Consider the following 27,116-nt stretch of genomic DNA (forward strand, 5'->3'; position numbering starts at 1 on the left):
AGCTTCCATCTCCCAAGATGAGTGTTGCCAGATGCTGGCTGCCGGCCAAGAGGTGTTTATCATCCTCGGAAGAAACCAGTCTCCAGGAGGCGTCATCTCCTCAGAGCAAAATCCTTTCTTGCTCTGTCCACAGACCTTGACCGAAAGGCTCACGTTCCTGACTAAGCAAAACTGACATCTGCTCACTAGACCACCCTCAAAATAACCTATATAAACCCAGTGCCTTTCTTTGTTCAGTGGCTCATTTTCTACCAGGAGAGTGGGTCCACCGGCACCACGTCCTCCCCCCAATAAAGGGCTGAGAAGACACGTGAGGTTTGCGTCCTGCCCGGTCTTTTTGTGCTAACACCACTGAGCCCCGGCCCAGCCCAGGCTTTGGCCATTTTTGAAGCACCTCTGTGAAACGCGACCTGCAGGTGGCTGTCCCAGAGGTAACTGCACAGATCTCCATTACGATTAGGGGTTTGCCAAGCTGCTAGCGGGTGGGCAGGGAGCAGGCAGGATCACGGACAACTGGCGTGAAAGTGTGATCACATGCCCAAGTCAGTGGCACCCGAGCTCTGTGCCCCGCCCTCTCCTCCCTCATTTGACAGCAGGGACACTAAGACCCAGAAGGAAAGAGATCTACCCAAGGCCACTCAGCACATCCCGGAGGCATGTCCCTTCTGCAATTCTGTGGCTCAGGCTTTTCTTGGGAATGGGGTGGGGTAGGCAGAAAATCACCTGGGGAACAAGCCCTCCCTCTATTTTTGAGGTCCTTCTGCAGAGTCATCCCACCCACAAGTGCTGCTCAGCTGTCAGCTTGCGGGGGACTCTGAGGGAGCTGTCCTACATCTCCACATCTTAGTTTCCCAGGGCCAACATCATCCCGACTTCTTTTTTTTTTTTTGTACCAAGAATTGAACACAGGGGTGCTCAGCCCTGAACCTCATCCCCAGTCCTTTTTATTTTATATTTTGAGACAGGGTTTCATAAGTTGCTGAGGGGCTTGCAAAGTTGCTAAGGCTGGCGTCAAACTTGCAATCCTCCTGCCTCAGCCTCCCACACCGCTGGGATAACAGGCGGACATCACTGCGCCCAGCTCAGCTCGCCATCCTGACTTCTAACACGGTGGGTCAGCACTGACTGCCCTTGAACTCTGAATCTGCCTCTTTTGCTCAAAAAGTGAGATTCACGGTGTCACATGTCATTGCAGTGCCTGTTTTCAAGACATACTGTCATCTTTCACTTCTGCTTTAGATGGGATATTTCTTTTCCCTCTGGAAACAGAACGCAGGGCTTCAGGGATTCTCAGGCACGCGTCTCTGTGCACCTGCCCACGTCTACTGCACGAGGAAGCAGGGAGGCCCAGGAGTGTGTTCAGACCCAGCCGCGGCCATGGCCCCCGGTGGACGTGCTGCCGGGAGCCCCCCTCAGCCCTTGGTCCTCAGCCCCTCCGTCCTGGGCTCCGTCAACTTTCTTTCTGTTGTTCTGGACATGCCTTGAGGCTGAGGGGTGAGCTGGCGGGCATCCCAGGTAAACAAGAGCAGCTGGGGAGTAGAAGGCTTTTAGTGGGTGGGAGGTTGGACCCACTTGGAACCACGCTCCAGAAGGGCTGCCAGGGCCTGCTTGAAGGCCTCTGGCCCAAGAACCCTGGTCCCTGGCGAGGGGTGGAGGGGAGAGGAGCTTGTCGGGAGGAACTGGGCCCTCTCAGGGCTAGGCTAGCCTGCTGAGAGCAGGCTGCCTGCGTCAAATCCCTGCGCTGCAGCCTACCAGCTGTGTGACTTTGGGCAACTTGCTTAACCCCTCTGTGTCTTCGCCCTCTTATCTATAGAATGAGGGAGAGGCTCTATTTCTCTGCTGTGTTATAAATCTTTTGGGTTTTGAGCAGGGAGTGGATGTGCTTTTGAACCATTTCTATCTTGAAGAGTTTATTTTTCCCACGCAAACAAGGTAGGTTTGGGGGCTGGGTCAGAAGAGAGCCCTGCATCTGCCTGGCTTTGGCAGACCTGGTGGGGAGCCCTACGCCTTCCTTTTAGTGGGGAGTCACTGGGGCCTGGAGCAGGAGCTGGCAGGCTTGAGCTTGCTCAGTGCCCCTTGCTGTCGTGTGCCGTGGCTCTTGACAGCCAGGGCCCTTGGACGCTTGATAGCATGGGGCAGCACACAGATGACCGCTTCCCGCCCGGGTTGCCAAGTGTTCGTTGGAAAGGGCTTTCTAAGCCCCGTGGTGGGGTCCCAGGGCCTGGAGCATTTGCTGCAGTCCAGGAAGGCTCCCCAGAGGAGGCCTCCTTGCTTTGAGACTGAGCAGGGTGGGGAAGGCTGAGCCGGAGTCCCTCGGGTGGGGACAATGTAGCAGTGTGGCAGCAGAGGGAGCGGGAGTGGGTGCCGCTGCCTCCGCCCCTGCCCCTGCCCCTGCCTGGCCGTCTCTCTTGGAAAGTAACATTTTCCAGAGCCTTTGCCAGTTGGTTTCTGGTGCGGATCTGCCAGGGGGAGAAGGCAGGAGGAGGAGAGGATGTGACCCGCCCCTGGTTCTGGGCACAGCCAACTTGCGCCTGCTGGACGTAGTTCCCAGCAGCTATGCTGGGCCCGCGCCACCGTGGCGTGCCTCCCCCATGGAGGTGGGACACCTCACAGCCAGCTCTCCGGCTTTCTGGGTCACACAGTCTCCTACAGCTGTTCCTCCCTGGACGCCTTTGGCATCAGCTTCCTTGTGAACTCCACGTCTGTCTGAAGTAGCCAAGTGGGCCGGGTCTGGCCCGTCACTAGGTGACACCATGCTCGGTGTTCAGGGAGCAGGATTCGGCCCCCGGAGAGTGACACTGGGTTCTTACTAAATTATGTTTTGTGTGTATGTCATGTCCTTCCACTTAAGGCCCGAGGGTGGGGACTGTTCCCACCCTCTGTCCCTCCAGCATTCATCTGCCTGGCGGGTGGGGAACAAGGCGAATCACAGTGGAGGCTCCAACGTGGTGGCCCCGGCCACCTGCAGCTGGTGAGCACTGGATGCAGCTAGTTCCAGTGGAGACGGGCTGGGCTGTCTGTGCAAAATACACACCGCATTTCAAAGATGCTAGTGTGAGAATCCGAAAGTTAAATATCTCACTGGTAATGTTTATATTGATGACAGGTTGCAAGACAATATTGAGTTCAGTAGAACATTGTTTAAACCGATTTCTCCTGTTCCTTTTCTACTCTTTAATGTGAAAAATTCTACTACAAAATGTTTTGTTTGTGTTTAAGAGATGGGGTCTGTGTTGTCCAAGCTGGTCCCAGACTCTTGGGCTCAAGGACATCCTCTGGCCTCAGCCTCCCTACAGACCTGCACCACCACATTCAGCTCTAGAAAATTTAAAGCTATGTACGTGGTTTACATTTGTCACATATGTTGTTTCTCTGGGGCAACACTGGTTTTGAAACACACCAATTTACCAGACCAGATCAGAGTGGTTATTTGTAAAGATCCTTGGTCCCTGCTTCGAGGACTTCAGATAAGCTGGGAAAGGGGATGGACATGCCAACATGGAACCAAAGTGCACTGTGATGAATACTGGAGTTGGTCCACATTGTGCAGGACACTGGAGGCCTGAGGAGAAATCAAGGAAGGCTTCACAGAAGAGGTGACTTTGGTATTGAACACTGTAGGATGAGTAGGAGTTTGCCGAACAGGAAAGGAAGAGGAAGGACTCTCCGGGCTCAGGCATCCACCATTACAAAAGCCGAGAGGTAGACGAGAGCACTGGTGTCCGTGGAAAAGGCCCAAACGAGAGGTGGCGGCGGAAGGACTGGAGATGGAGCAGGGCTCTGCAGATGCGGACGACGGTGAAATGGGCAGGCAGGGCTGGGGCTGGGGAGCGTCTCCCCTGCAGGAGGCCGTTGGTACCGCCGAGGGCAGCGCGCCGTACACCACCCTCAAAAGTTCATGAAACATGAGGCCAGTCTTCGTTTGAGTGTGAAAAATAGACTTTTATTTCGGTGCTTGCGCCTTGTGGTTGGAAAGCACGCCCGCTGCCTGCTTAGGACCCCAAGCTTTCATGGCACCGTAGAGAAGCAGAGCTGTATTCATACAGGACCCGCGGCAGCTCTTTGGCGAGTCTTCCCTTTGCAAAGCAAAAAGTTTTAAATACATCAGTGTGATTTCCCCCAAGTCCTTCTCTGGGATTTTGGGGGCCCTAGAGGCTGTGACCTCCCCTCCAGTAGAGACCCTTCCCCCTGAAGGAGGCCCAGTCATGGAGAAGCAGCCAAGATAAACCCTGAGGTGACGACTCATGGGCAAGCTTCCTCGGGGTGCTGGCCCTGCCAAGGGGCGGCTAAGGCACTGACTGGGCTGGTTAGTGGCCAGCATGGGCAGTTCAGGCTCCCTGGAGTCCAGGCGGGCAAGTTCATGGGTGGGGCAGGGCGGCCAGGATTCTTCTCTCCTAGAACTGGGACTTGGGCAGGTGGGGAACTAGGCTCAGAGAACAGGGCTGAGGACAGGATGGTAGCATGGTCAGAGACATCTGGGGCCTGGGCCTGAGCTTTGTGGGGCAGGGAGTGGCCCTTTGGTCATCCGCGAGGCAGGACCACGTGGGCATCCAATGCACAGGGCTCAGAGGCCCGTGGAGATGAGCTGTTCAGTTACTGATCAATGAGGAACCTGAGGCCCAGGAAGAGGAAGTCTAGCCAGACGAGCTTGAAATAAGGGCTCTGATCCCAGCTCCCTAGCCCCGGGGACCCTCCCCTCCTCCTCTCTCCACCTGGGCCCTTAGGATCGGTTCCCACGGAGCCCCACTGGCACTCCCGGGTCAGGGCTGGTGGCACCATGGGGTGCTGGGCTCCAAGTCACAGGACTCAGACTCTGGTCCAGGCCCCGCATCCCCAGCCTCACACGTGACCACGAGCTGGCCGGGACTGAGTGGACCACCTCCCTGTTGGACCCTCAGTCTCCTCATCCCGAAGGCAGCTCCCACTCTGCAGCTGCTCGTGGTGACTAAATGGGTGCTGGCCTCGTGGCACCAGGGAGCACAGAGCAGGTGCCTTGCGATGGGCATGCAGGACTGCGGGGTGTGGGCCTGGCCTGACTGTTCCCTGCCTGACCCCGGCTCTCCCAGGAGCCCTGGGAGCCTGGGTGCAGCCGGGGGAAGAGGGGCAGGACAGGAAGCCCAGTTCCTCGGTCCACCCGGCAGGCACACCATCCCTTTTTTGCCTGCTCCGAGAAACTAGGGAGTAGATCGAACAATATGGTGGGTGGTCAGTGACTTTCCAAAAGGCGTCTGGGTAGGGAGGTGCGAGACCCCCTCTCTCACTCCAGCTCCTCGGCCAGGCCAGGATTCCCACTGTGCTGGTGCAGAGCATCCCTCACAGCTAAGGGGAATGGGTGGGTGGGGACTAGGCTCAGAGGGACCAGGAGGGCCAGGCATACATTCCATTCCAGAAGCCCCACTGCGGCCGCCCTGCCCTAAGGGGCAAAGTTTGCTCATTAGCTTGGGACAGACAGTCAAGTTGAGGGCTCTCAGCAGGCTGAGGTGGGGCTGGGCAGGGGGCCCTAGGGGCCGCCAATGATGACATTCCGGTAGCCCTTCACGGCCTTCAGCTTGTCACACTGGAAGTTCACCACCAGCTTGTGAAGGCCCACGTCGATGGGCAGCAGGTCCACCCTCACCTTGACTACCTCCCCCGGTTCCACGGGGTCCGGGCTGCAGAGAGAGAAGAGGAGAGTGAGGAGAGGGTCCCTAGGCCTGCTCCCCCATGGTGGGGTCAGGTCAGGGTGACATGTGACTACTGAGCATATGCCAACACCACCGGGGCCCCCCCTGCTCTCTGCAGACCTGGGTCATCTGTGTGTGTGGTGTGTGTGCTCAGAGCTCCCGGTGCACTCTGGGGGTCACAGCAGGCAGGCCCGGGGGCGCCCGAGTGACAAAGCATTGAGCTGTACCTACAGGATTCAGGTGGTAAAAAGTAAAAGCCAAGCGGTGCCCTCCTGTGCAGGTGGGTGCGCAGATGGTACCTGGGAGGACACCCACACCTGCCTGTTTGCACGCTCGCGCCCAGACACTCAGTGAGCACCTGGGTGCCTGAAGGAGGTGGCACGCGCTCCTTGTGGGCGGCACGTGACGTGGCGCGATGACAGGCGGGGTGTCCTGGTTGAGGGCGCAGGTGTCGGGGGGAGACTGGGGGTTATGGGCGAGAGTGGCACCTGAGGACAGCCACCGCCCTCTGCACCCGCCCTCCTCCTGGGCCCTCCAGCTGTGGTGACCAGCACTTACACCTCCACAGACTTCTGCTGCTTCGTCAGGCCGGCCCCCTCCACGGTGAAGGTGCAGTCCAGCAGAGGCACGGTGAGCGGGTTCCTTAGGGACACCTCGGCCACCAGCTTGCGGTTCTGCTTGGGCTCTCCCAGGATCTGAAAGAAGGTATGGGCAGAGGTCATGGGCAGGCAGGGTCCAGGCTGGGCTGCCTCTGCATTCGCTCTAATCTGGCCCAGCGGTTGCTGAACGGAGCCATGCCTAGCTCCGCCTCTCACTTCCCACCTCTGGGCCTCGGTCTCCTCATCTGAAAAACACCTAAAGAGCCACTGACCCAGGTCTCTTTCAAGGAGCTGCTGTGAGAGCCCATGTGACCTTGGGGGTCGATGTACAGAGCCTCTTCCTTGTTCTAGGGTCTGGAGCAGATAGTTCACAGGCTTTGGAGCCAGATGGATCTCTGCCCCTTCTTCACTGTGTGACCCTGAGGAAGTTTCAACCCTCTCTGAGCCTTGGCTTGTTCACGGAAGGGAAACGCCTGCCTGAGGCCTCTCGTGAGCATTAATGAGCTAAGAAGTGCGAGTCTGGCACACGATGGTCACTGCCTGTCCCTCTGCTTATTAGTCATTTGTTTGCTACATTTGGGGGTCCCGGGCCCTGGCTCCCGTGCGGTGAGGGACACAGCTCATACGGAGCCCTCCCAGTGCTGTGTGTGGTTCTGGGTCCTTCCTGTGGAAGTGCACCCTGCACCTAGCAGCATTAACCCCGCCTTACAGATGAAGGAACCGAGGCACAGGTGGCTGGCCTTAATCTCAGGGCCACCCAGGCACACACCCTTCCTGTGCCCTTCGCCCTCCCTGCCCCCAGTATCACCAAGGGCCGGGCGGTCCAGTCTCAGGAATTTAAGGATTAAACTAGCAATTCAAGGATTCACGATTCCAGGATCCCTGAATCCCACGACCCTACAGCACTGGGATTCTAAGATTCCTTCCTAGAGGCTACCGGCCCGAATTCTTTCATCTTTGTGATGCTTTTCTTGGATGAGGCTAGGATTCCAGGACCCTGAGGCTCCAAGGCCTTGAGGTTGGGATGCAGGTGTGTGCGTGGGCCGTTGCCCTCTCTCCCGCCCTGGGCTGTCCTGGGACCAGCCCGTCCTTACGGGGATCTTTTTTTTTTGGTAGCATGCCTTTGTTTTGTTTGTTTATTTTTTTATGCGGTGCTGAGGATCAAACCCAGTGCCTCCCACATGCCAGGCAAGCGCTCTACCACCGAGCCACACCCGGCCCCGCTTACCCGGATCTTGATTTCTGGATTCTCCAGGTAGAGGTCCCTCTGGGCCAGCAGGTAGCTGTTGGCCGCGGGCTCGATGAGGAGGCCCTGCACCTTGATGAGGTTGGACTCGGTCAGGAAGTCCCGGTACTTCTCATACAGGATGGGCAGGGGGACGCTTTTCTCTGCAGGAGGGGACGGGAAGGGAGCATGTAAGGACTGGGTCACCACTGACTCTCCGAGCCCAGGGAGGGGAAGGAATGTGCCTGAGGTCACAGTCGATGCCAGGCCTTCCCCAACCGGCACGACTCCCAGGCTCCCAGGGAGGAGCGGGGGAGGGAGGCGGAGCAGCGGGGGGTGGGGGGGGCCCAGCGCCACCTCTGCCCCCTCGCTGGTGACCTGGGAGAGCACGGGGGTGGGGAGCAGAGCCACGTGGCGGTGGACGGTGGCCACTTTCTCAACGTTGTCCCATTCACCTTCCCCAAGAGGAAGTGCCCAGCTGACAGGAGGAGACGGGCTTGGGCAGGAGTCACACCGCCACAGGCCACGCAGCTAGGGGCCAGGCAGGGATCCGGAGCAACCATTTGGGTTGAGAGTCCCCAAGCCCAGCTTGCACCCTGAAGGCGCCACTCATGGCAATGGCGCCGTCCCCGCGAGGCCATGGGATCAGACCTATCTTACAGACGAGGAAGGCCTTTCCCAGCAAACGTCTGGGCCAGGAGGGCCACTCCCGACCCCGCTCATCCACTCACGCTGTGTGAGCCGGGGAAGATGAACTCTCCTCTCTGTTCCCGGGGATGTTCAGTACCTGCTACGCAGAGCTGTGACCAACAGTCACCTCACAGCAAAACCGCAAGGGGACAGGAAAGGAGCTGCAGGGCCGGCCCTTCCCACCACAGCGTCAAGTCGTGAGGCCGGGTCGAGGCCCGTGCCTCTGACAAGGACACTGAGGCCTGGCGCTGCAGGCCCTGCTGGCCATCACTCAGAGACCCCGGCCAATCCCTGGTGCTGCTGGGCCTCCCCTGTCAATGGGGTGCTGTGGGGCCACCCTCAGCCACCACCAGGTGCCCAGCCAGCTTCTTGTGTAGTCCGCCAGGCTGGAGCCAGCCAGAACCCTCCGTCCCCTCTGTCCCCTCGCCAGACCCATATGCACAAACATGCTCTCAACTTTTTGACTTTTTTTTTTTGCTTAGGGAAATTTTTTCATCATTAATTGCAGTAAACTAGTCTGACTTACCATAAGCAGAAAGTCACTTGGTAAAAATTAAAACAAGCAAACAAAAGTCAGAATTCCACTCTGACTAGATGCTGTTGACCTGCCTGGGGCTGAATCGCCTCTAAGGAGGAGAAGAGCAAGGGTTAGGGACCCAAAGCACCTCGGAAGCCTCTCCCTGAGGCCCTCTGGGGGACGGAGGGGACCCTGGAACACAGTCACACCCTGTGGGGTCGAGGTCCATGCCTGACCCTGCGGCTGGGGGGCCGAGAGCTGGGTGCCCTCTGGCAAGTGCCGCCCGGCTGGCCCTGCGCTCCCATCCCTGGCTGGATGTGTCCTTGTCATCAGATGACGTGATCCGGGGGCGCGAAGCAAACTCTGAGCCAAGGAGGACAAAAGGGAGTGGAGGGACTTCAAGGCCTGGTGGGGCAGCGCGGAGACTGACCAGCTCCACGGGAAATGAGGCACACACTGCCCTCCAGGACCCGGGGTGAAACCTGGGCTTTCCCAGGAGGCTGAGGCCAGGCAAGGGCTGGACCTGCGAGAGCCGCCAATCACAGGCCCATGGCCTCGGCCTGGCCTTGGGCCTCAGGCTGGCTGGGAGGAAGACGTGTTCATGGTCAGTCTCAACCATTCCTTGGACGATAGGCCCTGCTCTGGACGGTGTCCTGGGCATGGTCACCGAGGCCACACTGGCTACATTCCAGGTGACCCACTGGACGGGTGAGGGAGAGAAGGGTGGGGATATAGGGAGGGAAGAGGCACAGCAGAACAAGGAGGCAGGGCCGGGGCAGCGGGGCTGGCTCCATCCTGGGCCTGGCTTCCTGTCCATTAGCACATGGAAATCCCCGATCTTATCATCAAAGAGCAACGAACTGCTCCCCAAGCGTGGAGTGTGGGGCTCCGGGGGACAGTCCAGCTTAGGCTAACCTGACCTTGGAGGCCCCAAGGGGGCATCTTGGACGGGCTCCACCTTCCAGCCAGAGAACAACACGGGGCCTCTGCCCTCTCCCTGTCCCGGCAGGCGTGTCGGCCCCGGCCTCCAGCTGGAGGGCTGCCCGCTGTCCTGAGCACATGGTCAGGATGAAGAGCCCTTGGAACAATCCCGCACGCGCTGCGCTCGATGCTATCTAGGAGGCAGAGCGCAGAGGGTGACTGAGCCAGGCCTGGGAGGAACGCGCTTTGGCATTTGAGACCTGGCCTGCACTTCACCTCATGCCACACGTTCCGGGAGAGGCACTTCCTCCCCTCAGAAGGCTCTGAGCTGGGCTGGCCCTGCTGGGCGCGCCCTCAGGAAGAAGAGGCTGAGGACCCAAGAGGTGGGCCAGCCCCGCCTGGAGTGCAGAAGAGAAATGCCCAGGGCCGCAGCCAGCGGCAGACGGCAGGGACAGAACCTGGGTCCCGAGCACCCCTCGCGCCTATAGGAATGGAGCCTGCCCGATTCCTGGGGGTAGAGTCGGAGGTGACCGTGTCCCACACCACCGAGCGGCCCAACAGCAGAGGTCCTGGGGCTTCTCAGTCTCCCTGGCTCCTTCCCACTTCCTCCCAGTGGGGAGTGAGGGACAACATATGTCAACACGGGGTGCGCTTTCTAGATGTTTCTGGAGCACACCTCTTCCCGCCCCCCAGTCCTCACAGCTGCCCCATTTAGCAGGCAGGTGTGACCTGAGCTCCAAGCGCACCTGCCCCTCCCCGCAGGCCACTGCCTTTGGAATGTGTCTTTCGGCAGCACAGGGGTGGCCCACGGCTCTGCCCCAAAGGGCTGGGACCCTGCGGAGGCCCTGAGAGGTGGTGTTCGCTGAGCCAGTGGGCCCGGGGAGAAGAGCCACCCGGCGACTCCCAGTACGCAGAGCTTGGCGGGACTGGCAGGCTGAGGCCTGCATGCGGCCCTGGGTCAAGGGTGGGCAGAGGGAAGGGGGCCAGGGGAGGAGACAGGGAGGGCAGCGGACGGAGGCCATAAAGGCAGAGCGTCCCGCCTGGATCTCACCCTCTGGCCACCCTGTTGGACTGTCACACAGGCGCCAGGGCAGAGTCCGCTGCCGACAGTCAGGGTATGAGTCCCTTGGGCTGCGTGGAGACCCTGAGGTTTGGAGAGGAGGCCTTCACTCAGCGTCAGGGACAATGGTCCACGTGGTCACAGTGCCCCTCGGGATGGCCAGGCCTCACACCCAGCTCCCGGCCTCCCAGCTCCAAGACCCTCTGTCCTCCTTGCTATCTGCCAGGCTCTCACGGGAGAAAATGGCCTGGGCCTCCAGAGGAGGGCAGAGCCCCCGCCAGCCTGCCCCTCTGCCGCTGCCTCACAAGGGCCTCTGGGCCCTGGCACAGGGACACTGCGGGAGCCCAGGGGCCCAAGGGGACCACTGTGCAGAAGTCTGGCCCCAAGCCTGAGCCACACGGGCTCTGCCAGGGCCAAGACGGGCCTGTCCAGGGGCGGCCTCTGCCTGACAGGCAGGGGCGCTGAGCGGCTGGAGGCCAGGACGGGGCCGCTGTGTCAGACGTGCAGCTTCTGGGCACAGGCGCTACCTCACTTCCAATAACATCGGAAGTTCCCTTCTGCAGCTGCCGCGTTTCAAGCGCCCAGTGACCACATGGAGCTGACGGCCACCTCCTAGACAGCCCGGATGCAGATCTCCACCCTTGCTGAGAGTCCTATGGGCAGTGCTCACTGCAGCCTCCTCTCTCTGAGGCCAACAGCACCCAGGGCAATGGAGACCTTCGGTAGGGCAGCTGGAGGCTCCTGCCACTGGAGGCAGAGGCAAGAAAGTAGCTAGAAGAGGGGAACAGAGGGTCCCAGGAAGACAACAGGAAACAAAAAGAGAATAATACAGTAATAATACGGGTTCAAACTGTCCTCACTGTGTGACTTGGGAAAGTCACTCAACCTCTCTGTGCCTCCGTTTCCTCATCTGGAAAACAGGTGGCAATGATCAAACCTGCGTCCCTTTTGTCATAAGACTGGATGGGTGGACATTTATAAAGTGCTCAGGACAGGGTGCAACCAGAGTGGGAGCTTTGTGTCTGTGAGGTCAGTGACATATGCTAAGCACACAGGGTCCTACGGGGCACACCGGCTGCCAGTGGTCACTCGACACAGATCCTCACCTGAGAAGGGCTCCAGGGTCAGATCGGGCAGGTTCTTGGAGCCACACTCAGGCCCCAGGACCCCGTTGTAGCTGACCGTGCGGGCGCAGAGCAGGAGGCGGCACTCGCGGTTCTCGGGGGTGTTGTTGGTGATGTGGGCGAAGACGTCGAAGTCACTGCCCATGTTCATGCTCTGGCCCACGCGGATCCGCATGGCCACCTCGGTCTCCTTCGCCGCCTCCTTCTCGGCTAGTTTGTTCAGGTGGTTGGCCTTCGTGAAGGCTTCCCTCTCCTCTGGGGAGCCTGCAGGGATAGGGAAGGGAGCCCCAGTCCCAGCTGGAATTTCTTTGCCAGGAGAAAAGTGTCCTGTGTTCCATAACGAACTCCTACACATCCCTTAAAACCCAACACCCCACAACCCCTCCTCCAGGAAGTTTCTCTGGCCACTCCTTCCCCAGGCTGTTGATGTGCTTATCCCCTGGAGCTGACCAAGGCCGAATCTGGGTTTCAGATTTATCTTTATGTCATACCCAGGAACTGTAACGACTTGGTGCATCTCCGGCACAAACAGAATGCACATTTTCTCTCCTCCAATCATCTGCGTAAAGATTACTGCTCCCTGCAGTCCCGTCCCTCCTCTTCTCTACCTCGAGCTCCAGGGAAACGGCTGATCCTTTCTTTAGGTCCCACTTACCTCTCCCAGGTGGCTTTATTTCCCTCCCCCAGTCTCGCTGGGTGCCTATCTGTTTTTCTACCAAACCATCGGCTCTGAGCTTTTCAAAGGCCAGGGAAAGCACTTTTCCTGGTCTTACCCTCTCCGGTTAGAGCATGGCCATCTCACACCCACCTCGGTCAGCCCCAGAAAGTCAGTGGAGTCAGACCAGGGCAGGGACTGTAACTGCTGGGTCACCTCGGTGAGCCCTGCTGAGTCAGGCACAGGTGACACTTAGAAACAGCTCTGTCACATCGAGGTGGCAGGTGGAGGTGCCCAGAGCAGTTTCAACAAGTGCTTTATTCCCTACCGACTTAACTCGAGCAGCAGGAGACCCTCGTCCCGTGCTGGACAGAACCCACCTTGTCTTGGGGCTCCTCTCGGCCCACTTCTCCTGAACCTGCCCCGTCCTCCTCCCCGCCCTCTCTCCCAGCTGTCTGTCACCGTTCCAGGAGGCGATCCTCTGTGGCTGCTCAGGACCTTCAAGCCCCTCCAATACAAATGCACTGCAGCAAAAAAAGCATGGAAGTGTCCCGCTGTGGCTGGGGACCCTGCTCTTGATGTGATCACGTTGACACTAAGCAACACGGTGAGGTGTGTCCTCTGCTTCCCCGTGGAGATGCGTGCCTGGCCTTTGCCACCGCATCCCCTTCCAGGCCAGGGCTGGAGAGCACCCGGGTGCAGAGCACTTGCCTGGCACATGCAAGGTCCAAAAAAATAAAACCACAAAAATAAGAGTTGAACTGTTCAAAAAAGCAAGGCCACAAAAACAGAGGGAGTCGTTCTGCGGAATCCAGGGTTACAGAGCTATTTTCCTAAAGGAATTCTCCTTTCCTACTTGTTTCTAAGAAGGTTCTCAACGGAATGTGGCCACAGGTGGCTGCCAGGCGTAGGTGCTAAGGACAGCACAACGGGCGTGAGGCTGCCGGGCTGGTAAAGCCAGACGCTTATTTGCAAGGCTGCGATCAAGGCGCCTACCCTCTGGGTATTTGTAGGTGTGGGTGATGTCCTCCCGCTCGTCCCGGCCCACGCTCTTCGTGCTGATCTTCAGCCCCACCACCAAGGAATGGTTGACGGACTTGTGCAAGGACCCGTCTTCCTGCCGGATCCAGTCCACCACGTCGGCGTTGACCTCGGCAAAGACGAAAGGGGCGTCGTACTTGGTGTTCAGGTCACCCTCCTTGATGGCACGCACTGGGACGGGGCCGCAGCAGTACGTCCCTGTTTGGGGGCAGGAGGGAGGGAGAGGAGGGCTCAGAGCAAGGACACGAGAGCCCAGCACGCAGGGTCCCCAGCCCCGTTCGGCTCTGGTCAGCTTGTGGCTGTGCCAGTCATCGCGTCTCCAAGCTGCAGTTTCATTTTTAATATTTGCACTCGTGAGTGACACAGATGGACGGCCCTGGGCGCCCGCTGATTGCTGGGCAGGTGTCTGATGGAGGAGATGGAAACACATTCCAAGCATCCTGAGCCTACGCCAGACGGAGCCGGGGCAGAAGTCAGAGGGACGCGGCCGTCACCCTGCCTCTGCCGCTCAGAGCCCAAGGCAGAGTTGCCCACCCGCCCGGCAGGGTTGGCTGCCTGGACGGTGCCCACATTTGTGCCAGAGTGGTTTATAACCCCGCACACCAGCCACACCTAGATGTGGGCTCTAACAACATGTTAAAACGTGTCTGGGCGGACATGTTTCAGCACATCCACGTGATGAAACAGTAACGCTGAATTAAAATCCAAATCACAGAGGGAGAATGTCACAGAAACGGTGACAGCTGGACAGGCCTGGCTGTTGCTGGAGTCCCTGAGCCAGGTCCTCGGACCCCCAAGTGCTCGCAGCACAGCTCAGGGGGCCGGGAACTTGGATGTGGGGAAAAGGTCCTCTTTAACCCAACCCCCTTTGGCAGCACACCCTTCCACGGCAAGCAGGTGACGGAACTTGGTGACGCCTCACCCCTAAGAACCACAGACCTTCCCAAATCACCGTGGGTGGTCCCCGATCACAGCAGGGGGCGCGAGTCTCATCTCAGCTGTTGTGTGACGGAACTGACTGCCCTACCACTAGGTCTTCTGATACTAAAAAAGCAGTTATTATTATACCATAACTTTGTTTTTTCAGAAATTTTAATAACTTAGGTTTTCTTTGTAACCATATGCATCATAAAATATTGAGAGAGGGTCCATAATGCTTTGCCAAATCTCACGTCAGCACACTCTCTGCACGGTGCACACATGCAGGTATCTGATTTGAAACCGCCGGAAGCCACATGCAAAGGATGAGGGTGCCTATCTGGGGAGAGTATGAAGGTGTTCTTTGGCCTTTTCTCTGTGCTTTGTCATATTTCTGTTTCCCACAATGCTGTGCACATTACTTTTCAAATCATAAAAGAAGTCTATTGGGAGAAGGTCAGTGAGCCCCGCCCTTGCGTGGCCCAGTTGGTGGGCTTGGTGGGAACCCCAGCTCAGCTCGGTGCCCCCCACCCGAGGCCCGGCTCCCAAGCCCCTCCCGCCAGGGGGAGGCCGCGCCCACCCACCTTCGCTCTTCTCCTGGGGCGTCGGGTCCAGCGCCTGCCACCCCTCGTAGCCGGCCTCCAGGTCTGGCCTGGTCATCCACGACTCCACCCAGCAGTGGAAGTTCCTGGTGGGGACGGAGGTGGGAGTGGACAACCTCAGCACCGCTTCCCAGCATGGCCCAGAGGCACCCGCGCCTTGTCCCACTGAACCCAGCAAGTCCCTAGACCCGTCTGCGCCTGCTCCTGGGGTCTGAGCTGGGGGCACGCTGCTGTCCCTGGGGCCTCCTCGCCGCCTCCCTGCCCCTCCGCCTCCTCATTTCTTGCCTCTTTCCCTTCTTTTCCTGCCCAAAGGCTCCGCCCAGGTTCAGACCTCGTCACTGCCACGCGGACACCCCCTGCCCTGGGCACCCAAGCTCTGGCCTTCCCGCCTTCTGACTCCTGGTCCACAGCGGTCACGGCAGGCCCCTGGCACCCTGACGTTGCGAGCAACAACCCACTGCCCTTGGACACAGGCCTAGGCCCCTCTCCCTACGTCCCGACTCCCGGCCACCTTCCTGCATCCTCCTCCCTGACACCCCTTCCGGTGCTGTGGTCACCCCCGCCCAGGCCTCTGCACAGGCCGCCTTGTGCCCGCTTCCGCTGCCCCTGCTCCACTCTCAGGACCCAGCTCAACGCCCGCTCCCGAGGTGCCCCCAGGGCCGCCTGCAGGCCTCCCCGGCCGGGCCTCACCAGATCATCTCGCTCTTGTCACTCTCCAGCTCCCCGAACTCGTTGCGGAAGTACTCGATGAGCAGGTTGCTGTTCTGGTCGTGGGCTGAGTTGTAGTTGGTGACCACCCGGGTGGGGATGCCGAGGCAGCGCAGCACTGGGGACGCAGGGACACTCAGCAGGCCCGCCGGGCGGGGGCTGGCCTGCCCCAGGCCTCCAGGCCCCGTTCCCACGCCAGGGCACGGTGCACCCGCCGTCCAGGTGGGAGGGAGCACTCCAGCCCTTCGCCTGGAGGACGGGGCTCAGCTCACTGGCCACCCCGCATCCCCTGTGACCTCTCGGCATCGACCCTCCCCTGACAGGTCCTCAGTGGCTCCCCAAGGCCCTGAAGGCCAAGGCCAGACTCCCACCACTGGCCCTTGGCCCTGCACACCTTGGTCCAGCCACACCGACCTCCAGCCCCCGCTGGCTCGGGGCACCGGCACATGCTGTCCCCCTGGAGGGCCAGCCTGCCGGGCCTGGGGTGCCGCCTCTGGATCTGCATTCACAGCACGGCTGGGGTCCATCCCCATCGCCCAAACACAGACTGTGGCGGCAAGCGACCCGTAAAACAGCGTCACAGAGCAGGTCAGGGTCCTCAGCTTGCGGGAGGGCCTGCGTCCAGGCCAAAGCCCTGTCCACCGGGACAAGGGCTGAGGCTGCAGCGACCAGCTGAAGGGGCCGGGTATTAAGTGGCATCATCGGGCCAGCTGGACTGCAAGGCCCGGCAGGGGAGGAAGGCCCCACGCGGGTCCTGCCCAGAGGGTGGCGCTAGGCGCGGCCACGGGTGAGGTCACAGGTGCCCTTGCGCCCCGTTTCATTTAAGCAAGACTGTAGAAGTGACTGAAGGGAAGGACAGAAAGGTGAAAGGTGAAACGAAGCAGAAGCGAAGCAGGGTCGCCTGGGGACCTGGGCGTTACTTTTAGTTTTGGTTGAAGTTGAACGTTCGGGGGCGGGCAGGGATGTGACCTTTGCCCTGTGCCCAGTGGCCAGGCCGAGTGCTTCCCGGATGACCCTGGATTCCGGCCCAGGGGCGCTTGGGCACTCCGAGCAGGGAGCAGCTGTAACGCTGGACCTCTTGCCTGGTTCCCGCGCCCTGCGCTCTGGACGGAGGCCAGGCCTGCTGCTGCCCTGTCACCGCGGGTATCCCAACCTCGCAATGGATCTGAGCACAGAGGCTGGGGGAGGCCTGCCTCCGCTGCCAGGGAGCTGGCACCACTCCTGCCTCCGGGATCACGTCCCAAGAGGCCTCACTGTCACATCCTAAGGCCAGGCGGCTGCCCCAGAAGTAGGCCCATCTGGTCGGAGTCTGACTCCGCCATCATCAGCTGTGTGACCTTGGGAAAGCCACTTCCCCTCTCTGAACCTCCGTTTCCCGGGGTAAGAAGAGTTCAGAATAGCAGCTTGTCCGGATGTCATGGTGACTCAGAGAAAGGCCACGGCGTGGGCAGGCCTTGTCTGCCCAGTGCCCAGGGCAGGACCGAGGAGGCACTTGGGGACAGTGAAGTGTGTCACATGCTTCTCGAGGCAAACACCAGTCTGGTCGGTGTCCTCTGGCTCGCAGGCCTGGGGAAAAGGCCCAGGGAGCCACCGGAGAACATAGGACCAGCGTCCCTGCAAACCCAGACGCAGGCCTCGCCTGAGCCAGCGGCTGCGCTAAGTGACATCTCCCAGTCCCAGGAGCTACCAAGGGCCTAGGCCCATCGCCCTGTCTCCATCCTCCAGGTGACAAGACCGAGGCTTGGGGACACCAGCTCTCTTGCCCAAGTCCACCCGGCACTGAAGGCCAGCTGGAGTCACACTGCTCGGCCCAGCTCCAGAGCCCGTGGGCTCAACAGAGCCTCGCAGAGAGGACAGCGTGGGGACACCCGCTGCCAGACCTTTAGGTGACAATGGCAAGTGCAGGCGAGCCTGGGGACACAGGCCACCACTGTGGGGTTTCTCCAGGAAAATCCAGGGGGTGCACTGGGGAGATGCAGTCTCGTCTATCAGAAGGCGGGGTTTCCACGAGAAAGGGGAATTCAGAGGTCATGAGGGAAAAGGCTGAGGGGTCGGGGAGGCCAGGAGGCAGGGAGGTCAGGATTGGACGGGCCAGGCCAGGCCACCCCACCCAGCCTGCCGGTGTGGAGGACATGCTGGAGACCCTCATCTGGGCAAGAGCACTGGTTTTTGAGACAAAAAATCTGGGCACTGCATATCAGCCTGTTAGAGTCCCTGAGCCCAGTGAGATCAATAGTAATGAGCAGCAGCTCTATGTAAGTATTTGCTGTTATGTGCCTGGAATCCTTGGAGCACCTCACGCAGACTAACTCGTTTAACCCTGGCGGGTATCCCAGGATAAAGGTTCTATTTTTATGCACATTTTATGTATGATGAAACTGAGGCTCAGAGGAGTTAAGTGATTTCCCCAAGGACACACAGCTGGTGTGAAGTAGGCTGTGTTCTTAACCCGCATGTGATGCTATTGAGCCTCTTCTCTGACGCACCATCACAGCCTTAGAACAACCATCAACATTTTCTGGGCTTAAATCTTCAAAAGCTTTTAAAATCCATTTGACATTTTTGGTTTCCAATTGCTTGACCTTTCCCGTCTGTATCTGAGAACCTCTTTCTCTTTCTTGACATTGACCTTCCTTTCCTCATCGAGTTACCAGAAGCCCGCGTTTGCTGAGAGCTGCCCTGGGCCGGGTTCAGTGCTATGAGCTTTGCATCACCTCCACCCCAACTAGGTGGGTGGCGTTGTCCCCATTCCACACACGGGGACACCGGGGCTCGGCAAGAAGTCATTTGCCTGCAGATTTCTAACTCGGGTGCGCTGGGCACCAGGTCCACATTCTCAACCCTGAGCCCACGCTGACCCCCAGGGAACCCCCTTGAGCCTGGAAGCCACCAGAGGTATTCTGGGAAGGGGACCAGAGGGGCGGCCACCAGCTCCCGGCCGCTCTGCCTCCGACTCCCGCTCGGGCTCCCTGCCGTGCTCCCGGGCCCTGCGCGCGGCTCACCTGTGCAGGCCACGGCGGCGAAGACCCAGCACTGGCCGTACTTGACGTGCTGGCAGCCGTGGCTCTTCCAGCGCCGCAGGATGTCCACGCTGCCGATCCAGAACATGGGGCTGACGCCGTCCCCGTAGTTGTTATCCCAGCGTCCCAGAAGCACGCCCTGGTCATCATTGCAGTTGACCTGCAACCAGGGGGCATCATGGGGACGGAGCCTGGTGACCTGTGGGAGACGGCTGGGGCCTGGGGCCTCCGGGAGTGCGGGACATAGAAGAGGGAAGGGAGGAGGCGGGCGGGGCGGCCCTCAGTGGCGTCCTGGGGAGCCAGGGTTTGCTCCGACACACGGGGGTGAACTGAGCTTTACAAACACCTACTCTGGACCCCACCAAGACTTCGCCTTCTCCCCTCAAACCCCATTACCTGCAGCATAAAATGCAGCCTCCTGCCACGGCCCACCAGCCTGCTGCCTGACCCCCACCCACCTCGGCAGCTCCCAGCTCCCCTTTGCTCACTCTGTGCCAATCACACTGGTCTCTGTTCTGTTCAGGTCCTTCTCTCCTCAGGGCCTTTGCACAAGCTGTAGCCCCTTCTCCTAGCTATGACATCACCCTCTCTGTGGCTGGGCCCCGTGGTCACACACTCCAGGTCCTTCGGGTGTGCGTGGTAATTTATGCTTGTGCGCTCAGTCACGTGACATTGTGGTTACAGTCTGCCCACTGGAACGTAAGCTCTATGAAGCGAGGCACCATACCTGTTTTATACCCAGCTGCTGTATCCCCAGTGCCCAGGACATAGGTGGCCCTGGAGAGATATTTGCTGAATGAATGAGTTGCTCTGGGGTATCTGGTGGTATCGCCCTCATTTGTCTAAACCTTGTCTTCCTTGCAGCGATGTCCCCATGTCCTGGGCCCCTGGCACACAGCCTGGCCTGTGACATCACCGGGAGGGAGAAACCTGCCACTCACCATGCGGCTCACCACCCGGCCCACATAGACGGGGTTCTTCCGGCGCGAGCAGTCACGGCCGGCGTTCTTCAGGAACTTGGGGTTGATATCCAACAGCATCAGGCAGATGTCCAGGATCCCATCTTCAAACTGTCAGAGGAAACAAGAGAAGGATGAGGAGCCCAGAAGCCACCTCCTCCAGGAAGCTCGCCTTGAGGTCTCAGCGGCCACAGCCCCAGACCCCTTCTCTCACAGCAGATGAAGCTCCAGCTTGGGATGCCAGCTGCTCCTGACCCAGGAGGGACGGGTGTGGGGATACCAGCCAGATTCAAGGGTGTGAAGAGAGGGGCACCTGCAGCCGGGACCCGGCTGGGGAGATGGAGATCTGGAGTAGAGTCCCTGGCCTTGGAGTCCCCTCGCCCTGCCACTGCCTCCTTTCCCTCTGCTCTTCTGAATCTCCATTTCCCTGAGGGCCTGACTCACGCAGCAGACCCAGTGAGTCTCCTTCTCCCCCGAGCAGGCCCATACACTGCTGACTGGAACCGAGGTAGGTTACATTTCAGCCGCACCCAGAGTGAGATCCAGACTTCTCCCCGCAATCCCTGCACTCACCGACTGTCTGACCTCAGGTCTTGCCACTCCCACCCACGCTCGCTCCACCCACACTCGCTGCCTCAGGGCCTTTGCACTTGCCTTTTCATTTGCCTGGAATGCTCTTCCTGCCACTCTTTGTATGACTTACACTTTCTCCTTCTTGCAATTCGACTGTCACCTTTATCGGAAGCAGGACCTCCCCCTTGTCACCTTCCATGGACCACCCATCTGACACATCAGGGTTCCTCCTGCCTGCTCCCTGCTCCCCTTATTGTGTTCCTACTCTGGATCGGGCCTTGTCACGGGTCACCTTCCACACTGCAGAACAAGCCTGCTGTGGCCTGGACGAGGTGCCCCCAGAAGCTCCTGTGGGAATGCAGCACGTTCAGAGGCAGAGTGATCGGACTGTGAGCGCTGGAACCTACTCAGTCCGTCCTCGTTTGAATGACGGGGTGGTCACTGCAGGCAGGTGGAGTATGGCTGGAGGAGGCCACTGGGCGTGCCCTGGGAGGGCGCATCTGCCCTGCGGCCCCTGCCCTCTCTTTCCCTCCCTCTCTGCTTCCTGACCCCAGCAGGAGCTGAGTGCTTTCCTCCACTGGCCTTTCCCCTGACGAGCTGCCTCCCCTGGGCCCAGAGCCAGGGCCTCAGCCATCTCTGGACTGAACCTCAGGAACTCGGGGCCCCCAGTCAGCTTTCCCGCCTCTGAGCCGCGTGGCTCCCTGGCCTCCACTTCCCACGTGGCCGACTCCTAACTCTTCTTCCCTCCTTCCTCCTTCTAGGAGCCCCTCCTGACCCCCCCCCCGCCACCTCCCCCTCCTCCAGGGCCTTGTGTCCTGGCCCGTGACCCTTCCTGAAGCCACGGGGGACCATTTCTCACAGCCCAGCACAAGCCCTGGCATGGAACAGGACCTCAGGAAATTAAAAGGAAGGACTTGATTTGTTCTGTTTCTCAGGAGAGAATCAAAAGCCCTGGGAAACAGGAGCCCACTCATTTCCTGGCGTATTTTGTGCACCTCAGTCCACCATGGTCTCTTCACAGCCACAGCGGCCTACAAGGCTGCTGGGCAGATATTTTTGCAATGGTGATCCCTAATATTCAGAAGAGGAAATGGCCGTCAGCTCAAGACGGAGACCACAGGAGGACTTCCCATGGCCCCAGGGAAGGACTCTGCGGGCCTGGACACAGGGCCTGAGGCAGAGGCTGCTGGGAGAACAGCAGGGCGAACCCCACCCTGGGAGACCAACATCCTCTTGGACACCAGGAGGCTGAGTGTTAGGGGCGTCCTGGTTCTGGCTTTATGAATTTTCTCTGCAGGGTCTCAAGTTTTCACGGACAGCCGGCGACAGAGCCCTGGTTTGGAGAAGCAGCCCAGGCCGGGGAACGACAGGGCGCAGAGAAGCTGTGTACCCGAGCCCAGCCCTGCCCATGCTGGACAGCCCCGCCCAGCTGGACAGCGTCTCTGTTTCAGGCTTGCTACTGAGCAGCAGCGACTGGACACAGCGGTCAGTGCAGTCCTTCCGGCGTGGCCGCTGGACAGCAGCATGGGCATCTGAATTCTCCGCCCCCACCCACCAGCTGAGTCGGGGGGCGGGGCTCCCACTCTGCTTCTGCAGGGTCCCCAGGCGCCCTGTGTCCTCAAGCGTGAGACCCGCTGGCGGGGAGAAGGGCTCAAAGCCTTGTCCCGCACAGGCCCCATGCACGGCGAGCGTCCTCCGCTCCGGAACGCCAACCAACTTTACGGCCCCCTCCCCACCAGGCTCTCCTCATTCTTCTCCCAGGGCCACTCCTTTGCTGTGTGACCTCAGGCCTACTTTGGTCCTCTCTGGGCCTCCGGCCGTTCCAGGACCCTTGCACCCCTGAGAGGCCGCGGTGGCAACTCTGCAACCCACGCACACTTGGCACCTCCGCTGCCTCAGAGGCAAGGGGGCCGGAGGCGGTTGCGAGGGGCGGGGTGAGGCCCTACCTGCCCGAAGTTCCAGGGGACGCTCTTGATGAACTTGGCCGAGCCCTGGTAGATGAGGCCCTGCTGGGTCAGCACGTACTCCCGCCGCTCCTCCTCGGAGTCCAGGTAAACGGCGTCCGCTGCGGGCGGGAAGAGAGGGACCTCAGCTCTGGGTCTGGCAAGGCCCAGAGTCCCTGCAGACCTGGCAGCCAGGGTGCCAACTCGCCAGGCCAAGCCAGCATCTCAGCGGTCCTTCTACCTTCGGATTAGAAAACCCAACCATTCATCAACAACCCCACGTCAAGGAGACAGTGTTTTCAGTAGGTAACAACAAAGGCCGCCATTTACCCAACGCCCCGCGTCAGGGCCCGTGATGACTCTATGACGTGGATTGATTCTGTCACTCTCCCTAACAACCTGAGGTGGAAGGGACCCTCATAAGACCCATTTTAACAATGGTGAAACTGAGGCTCAAGAACGTTTCACAGTTGGGGAAAATGATGCTAAGAGACCAAGGAGCACTGGACCAGGAGCCAGGAAACCCTTGATGCGGGTCCCCTCTGGCCACGTGGCCCCGGACAGTCCCTGTGCCTTCTCTGCCCTCCTCAACTCCTCGCCGTCAGCCTGGGAGTCAAGTGTGGGTGCAGGTCTGAAAGGTGCTGTGGAAACGGAAGCCCTGAGCCGGCCCGAGGAAGGAGCATGGCTCCAGGTGCAGGAGCTCAGCGGAGAGGGGAAGGCCAAGGAAGGGCGATCACGGCCCGGGAGTGGGCTCCTGTCCAGCCCAGGCACTGGGAGGGCTCCCTGGAGGGGCATTAGGAACACTGCCTTCAGGAGGGACCAGCTTTTGTGCCTGGACCCTGGCCAGTGGCATTCTAAGCAGAGGACCAGAGAGAGCACGGCTTTGGCCACTGGAAAATGCAGGGCCGAGTCCCCACGGCTGGTGAGGGGGAGGAAGGAGGGGGAGGACGTGCAGGCCAGATGGCAGGAGCCCCAGGGCCGGGCTGCCTTTGAGATGCCCACTTCCCAGATGGAGAAACTGAGGCCTGGAAGGGGCCGCCCAGACTTTGGTGGGCCCTGGGCGTCTAGCGGGCCCTGGGCGTCCATCCTGCACGGATTCCTTCCTCCATTTAAAAAAAAACTGATTTTGTGACCGCACTGGTGGCCTTGACGTCACATATTAAAACCTGTCGCTTGACTTCAGCGTCCTTTCTTTTCTTCTGGCTTCAAGAGAAACTAAAGCGTCTTCGTGAACCTCTGAAGTCTGGTGGGCCCAGGCAGGGGGCCTCCTGCGCCTGTTGGAGAAGGCAGACTGGGGCAGCGCCCGGGTCCCGGAGCCGCGGGAGCGTGGCGGCCAGGTGGCGGCCAGGCCCGGGAGCCCCCCGCGCAGCGAGGGGGCAACGGTGAGGCGGCCGGTCTCCTCCACGCTGCTCTGTGGCTCTGGAGACTAAGCCAAGCCAGCGGGTGGCTGGGCGGTGTGGGACAGAGAAGGGACGTGTCGGCACGTGAGGGGCGGGAGCCGGGACCGTGCGTCCCCTGCTCAGGTTCATGTCCCCGCTCACGTCCAGTCGGGTGAAGACGGGGGACGGGAAGCCTTGCCTGTGACCGGCCTTCGCTCCTGTTCACCCTGGAACTCAGGGTCCCGCTCTGCAGGCAGACCCGGCCCTTTCCCCCACCAGAGCCGTTTCCTCCCCAGCACCCACCCCGAGCCCAGCCCCGCTCCCGGCCTCCTCAGACTCCTCCCGCCTGGGGTGCGGGTCATTCAGCCACTGCGCTGCTGACCAGCAGGGCAGGAGGGAGGGGACTTCCCCAGAGCTGTGCTCTCCCTCCCCTGAACCCTAGTGCCCTCAGGTTGGCGTGGGTGGGGACGCCTGCCTGCCTGCTTCAGGAGCTGGGCCGCCCACGCCGTCATCCTCTGCGGATCGACCAAGACACAAACCACGCCACAGCGGGGCCCAGCAAGGCCACTGCTGTCCCAGGAAATCGCTCCATGTGCCCAAGGAAAGGAGCACTGTGACACCCTTGTGACCGCTGGGGATGACCTCACGGCCAGTGGTGGGGCGCTGGACCTGGGCAAGGTACAGGCTATCAGGAGGAGGGAAGAGGCTACAGGCCAGTGTGGAGGGATCCCCGAGATGCACGTGGGGGAACCAAGCCGCAAGTTGACAAGCACCGTGGGACCCCGTCACGTCTGAGGGACAGAGATCCACGGGACACGTCAGGGCACACAGACGAGCCAGGAGACGGCCCTCCTGACGGAGCACGTGCGTCCTCGGAACCACCGCGGTTCCCTGCTCTGCTGGTGTCTCACTGTTAACATAGAAATCGGAGCCGAAACAGGCAGAAGAGAAGACGAAAAGGCTCCTGATGGTAAAATGCCCCAAAACAGGGGAGAAGACCCAGCGCAGTGACCCAGTGACAGGGAGGCTGCCAGGCCGGCCGCGGACACTTGGTTCCTGGCTGTCCCTCCAGGATTCCTCCCTGGCTCGCGGTGTCAGAGTGGGAAGGACAGAGGTCAGAGCCCTGGCTGGTCAGGTGGGGGCATGGCCACCCGGGAGGGCCGGCTGGGCCTGCTCCAGTGAGCCTGGACCCTGGCCCTCCTGCACAGCCCTCGACTTTCTCTTTGTCTGTCGTTGTCCCCTTACTTCCTGAAGGAGCTGCTAACAGCCACTTGACCTCTCTGAGCCTCAGCTTCCTGTCTGAGGAAGGAGGACGCCACCCGCCCCCTGGGGCTCCTTGAGAGGAGCAGCTGAGAGCCAGGAAGGGGCAGCTAGTGAGCAGCCACGCTCACTCTCCTTGCCGCCCCCTCGCCCGCACTCTGCCTCCCCAAGCCAGCCTGCGGTGTTTAAAGCAGGTCCTGGTGGAACAGAACAAGGACACCATGGTGCCCGGCACTGGGCATCGGCTGCGCACCCTGTTCCCGACCTGGGGCTTCTAAAAGACCCCACCATGCTCTGGGGCTGGGGTTTGAGTGGTCCCCAAGGTTCACGCGCTGGACGCCCAGGGCGACGCTGTGGGGGCGGGGCCACCTTGTTATCATGGAGTGGGCTCCTCATCATAATCGTGGAATTGTTTTAAAAGGTAGTCTGGCCCCTCGTGCTGTCTGTCCCTCTCATCACTCGATGCCTCTGCCACGTCACCATGTAGGAAGGAAGCTCTCACCACAGGTGGCCCCTTGATCCTGGACTTCCAGTCTCCAGAACCACCAGCCAAATTGACTCCTAAGGTTTATAAACCACCCTGTCTGGGGTATTCTGTGATAGCAGCAGAAAACACTAAGACACCTGGGTCACAGTGCGATGGGAACCTATGGACCTAGGACATGGTGAAATCCCTTGGTGGCTGGGTGGCCTGGGGCAGGTCATTTTGCTTCCAAGAGCCTGTCCCCTCAACTGTAGAGCAATTGTGGCCTGAGGCTGCAGCTCAGAGCTGGCACAGTGGGCCTCCCAGCCTCTGATGCTCTCCTGTCCTGTTCCTGCCATCCAGTGGCCTCCTTGGGTCTCACCCACCTGTGAATGGAGCGTGGCTCACCTGGGCACCAGGCGTTGAAAAGCAGGGTGAAGTGGCCTAGCACAAAGCTGGAGCCCTGGTAGCCGGTGGAGGCCTCCAGGCTGAGGCGGTACAGGCCGACGGGCGCGTTGGCCGGGGTGCTGAGGTGCAGAGAGAGGGTGCTGTCCCGCTGGTCCGCCACACAGGCCATCCAGGCCCCCTCCTCCAGGGCGTCGGACAGCTGGAAGCGGGCCTTGGTCCCTGCCTCCTCGCTGGGGTCGGGGCCTGTGGAGGGAGAACACAGCCCTGGTGAGCAGGGGCACCAGGGCTGGCCGGCCGGGCACACATCCGTGGACCCAGCCAGGTCCGAGGCTTAGTTGAGAGCCCTGTGGGCAAGAGGTTATTCCTCCCGGGCCTCGGGGGGATCAGAACCCCAACCTTGCAGGGGGACTAGGTCGGGACACATAAAAAGCCACAGGCACAGAGTAGGCCCGCGACCAGAGAGAGTCCTCCTGGGGGAAAGGATGGCACGGCCTGGGGCGGAGTCTCAGTGACCCTGCTCTTCTCTGCCCTGTGGTGACTTGGGGTGTGATCATGCCCTGCCCAGGCTCAGTTTGCTCATCTGTAACATGGGCAGGAATCAGGCAGGACGTGCCCCACCGTCCTCCATGCCTGCCCAAGCCCTTTACCTGCCACACGTGCTCTGAGCTGGTGGCGCCTGGTCCTCTGAGATCTGCCCACTGCAGGTTACCTGAGGGCATCCGTCTCCCAGGGCGCCCTGGACCCCCACAGGCTGCTCTGAGATGCTGCTCGTCACCTGCCACCCCATCTCTACCCCGCTTTATGATGATGCTGACACTTCCTGCTTCCTCTGGGACCCCTTGTACAGGTGGGAAAACTGAGGCCCAGAGAGAAGGAGAGCTCCTGCAGAGATCCCAGGAGGCGGTGGCAAGTTAGCAACTGAACCGGGGTCCCCAACCCTCGGGGGTCCCCCTCGCTGCTTCTCCTTCCGGAAGGGGATGCTTCTGAATGGGGTCTCAAGGGCGCAGGGATGCCAAGAGTCAGTCACGAACGGGGCTGCTTGCTTAGGTGAGGGGTGGCCCGGCCCACCAGACAGGGCTGAGTCACGGGGAGGGCGGGGAGCGGCTGGTCACTTTCTGGACATGGGCGGCAGAGAGAAGAAACAGAGAATGTTCTCTGCCCGGCTGGGCGACTGCCCAGGAGGGTTTATTTTTACTTCTCAGCTCCCGCCTGCAGCTCTGCCCACCGGCCGCTGACCGTGTTGGGACCTGCTCACCAAGGGGCTCCCTCCCAGCGCCGCCCCCTCCTCCCTGCTGGTCCACTCCACCCGCACCCAGGCCCAAATATAACCATGAAGTAACAGGCGTGTCACAGGCCTGGAGGCGACTGGACGCCTGGACGCTTCCTGA

General features: G+C 60.3%; 1 protein-coding gene across 1 annotated transcript in view; it reads right to left on the minus strand.

The window, feature by feature from the left end:
- Window positions 1-3,921: 3,921 nt before the first annotated feature.
- TGM2 (transglutaminase 2) overlaps window positions 3,922-27,116 on the minus strand; it is a 30,354-nt gene continuing 7,159 nt past the window's right edge. The window contains exons 3-13 of the mRNA XM_079128199.1: window positions 25,729-25,971; window positions 22,222-22,340; window positions 19,685-19,813; window positions 18,726-18,903; window positions 15,706-15,841; window positions 14,998-15,101; window positions 13,451-13,693; window positions 11,782-12,063; window positions 7,491-7,651; window positions 6,222-6,358; window positions 3,922-5,651 (exon numbers count right to left, since the gene is read on the minus strand). Of these exons, the coding sequence (XP_078984325.1) occupies window positions 5,501-5,651; window positions 6,222-6,358; window positions 7,491-7,651; window positions 11,782-12,063; window positions 13,451-13,693; window positions 14,998-15,101; window positions 15,706-15,841; window positions 18,726-18,903; window positions 19,685-19,813; window positions 22,222-22,340; window positions 25,729-25,971 (1,883 nt within the window). The 3' untranslated portion in view covers window positions 3,922-5,500. The remainder of the gene's footprint in view (window positions 5,652-6,221; window positions 6,359-7,490; window positions 7,652-11,781; window positions 12,064-13,450; window positions 13,694-14,997; window positions 15,102-15,705; window positions 15,842-18,725; window positions 18,904-19,684; window positions 19,814-22,221; window positions 22,341-25,728; window positions 25,972-27,116) is intronic.

Source organism: Sciurus vulgaris, assembly GCF_902686455.1.
Source record: "Sciurus vulgaris genome assembly, chromosome: 2".
NCBI lineage: Eukaryota > Metazoa > Chordata > Mammalia > Rodentia > Sciuridae > Sciurus > Sciurus vulgaris.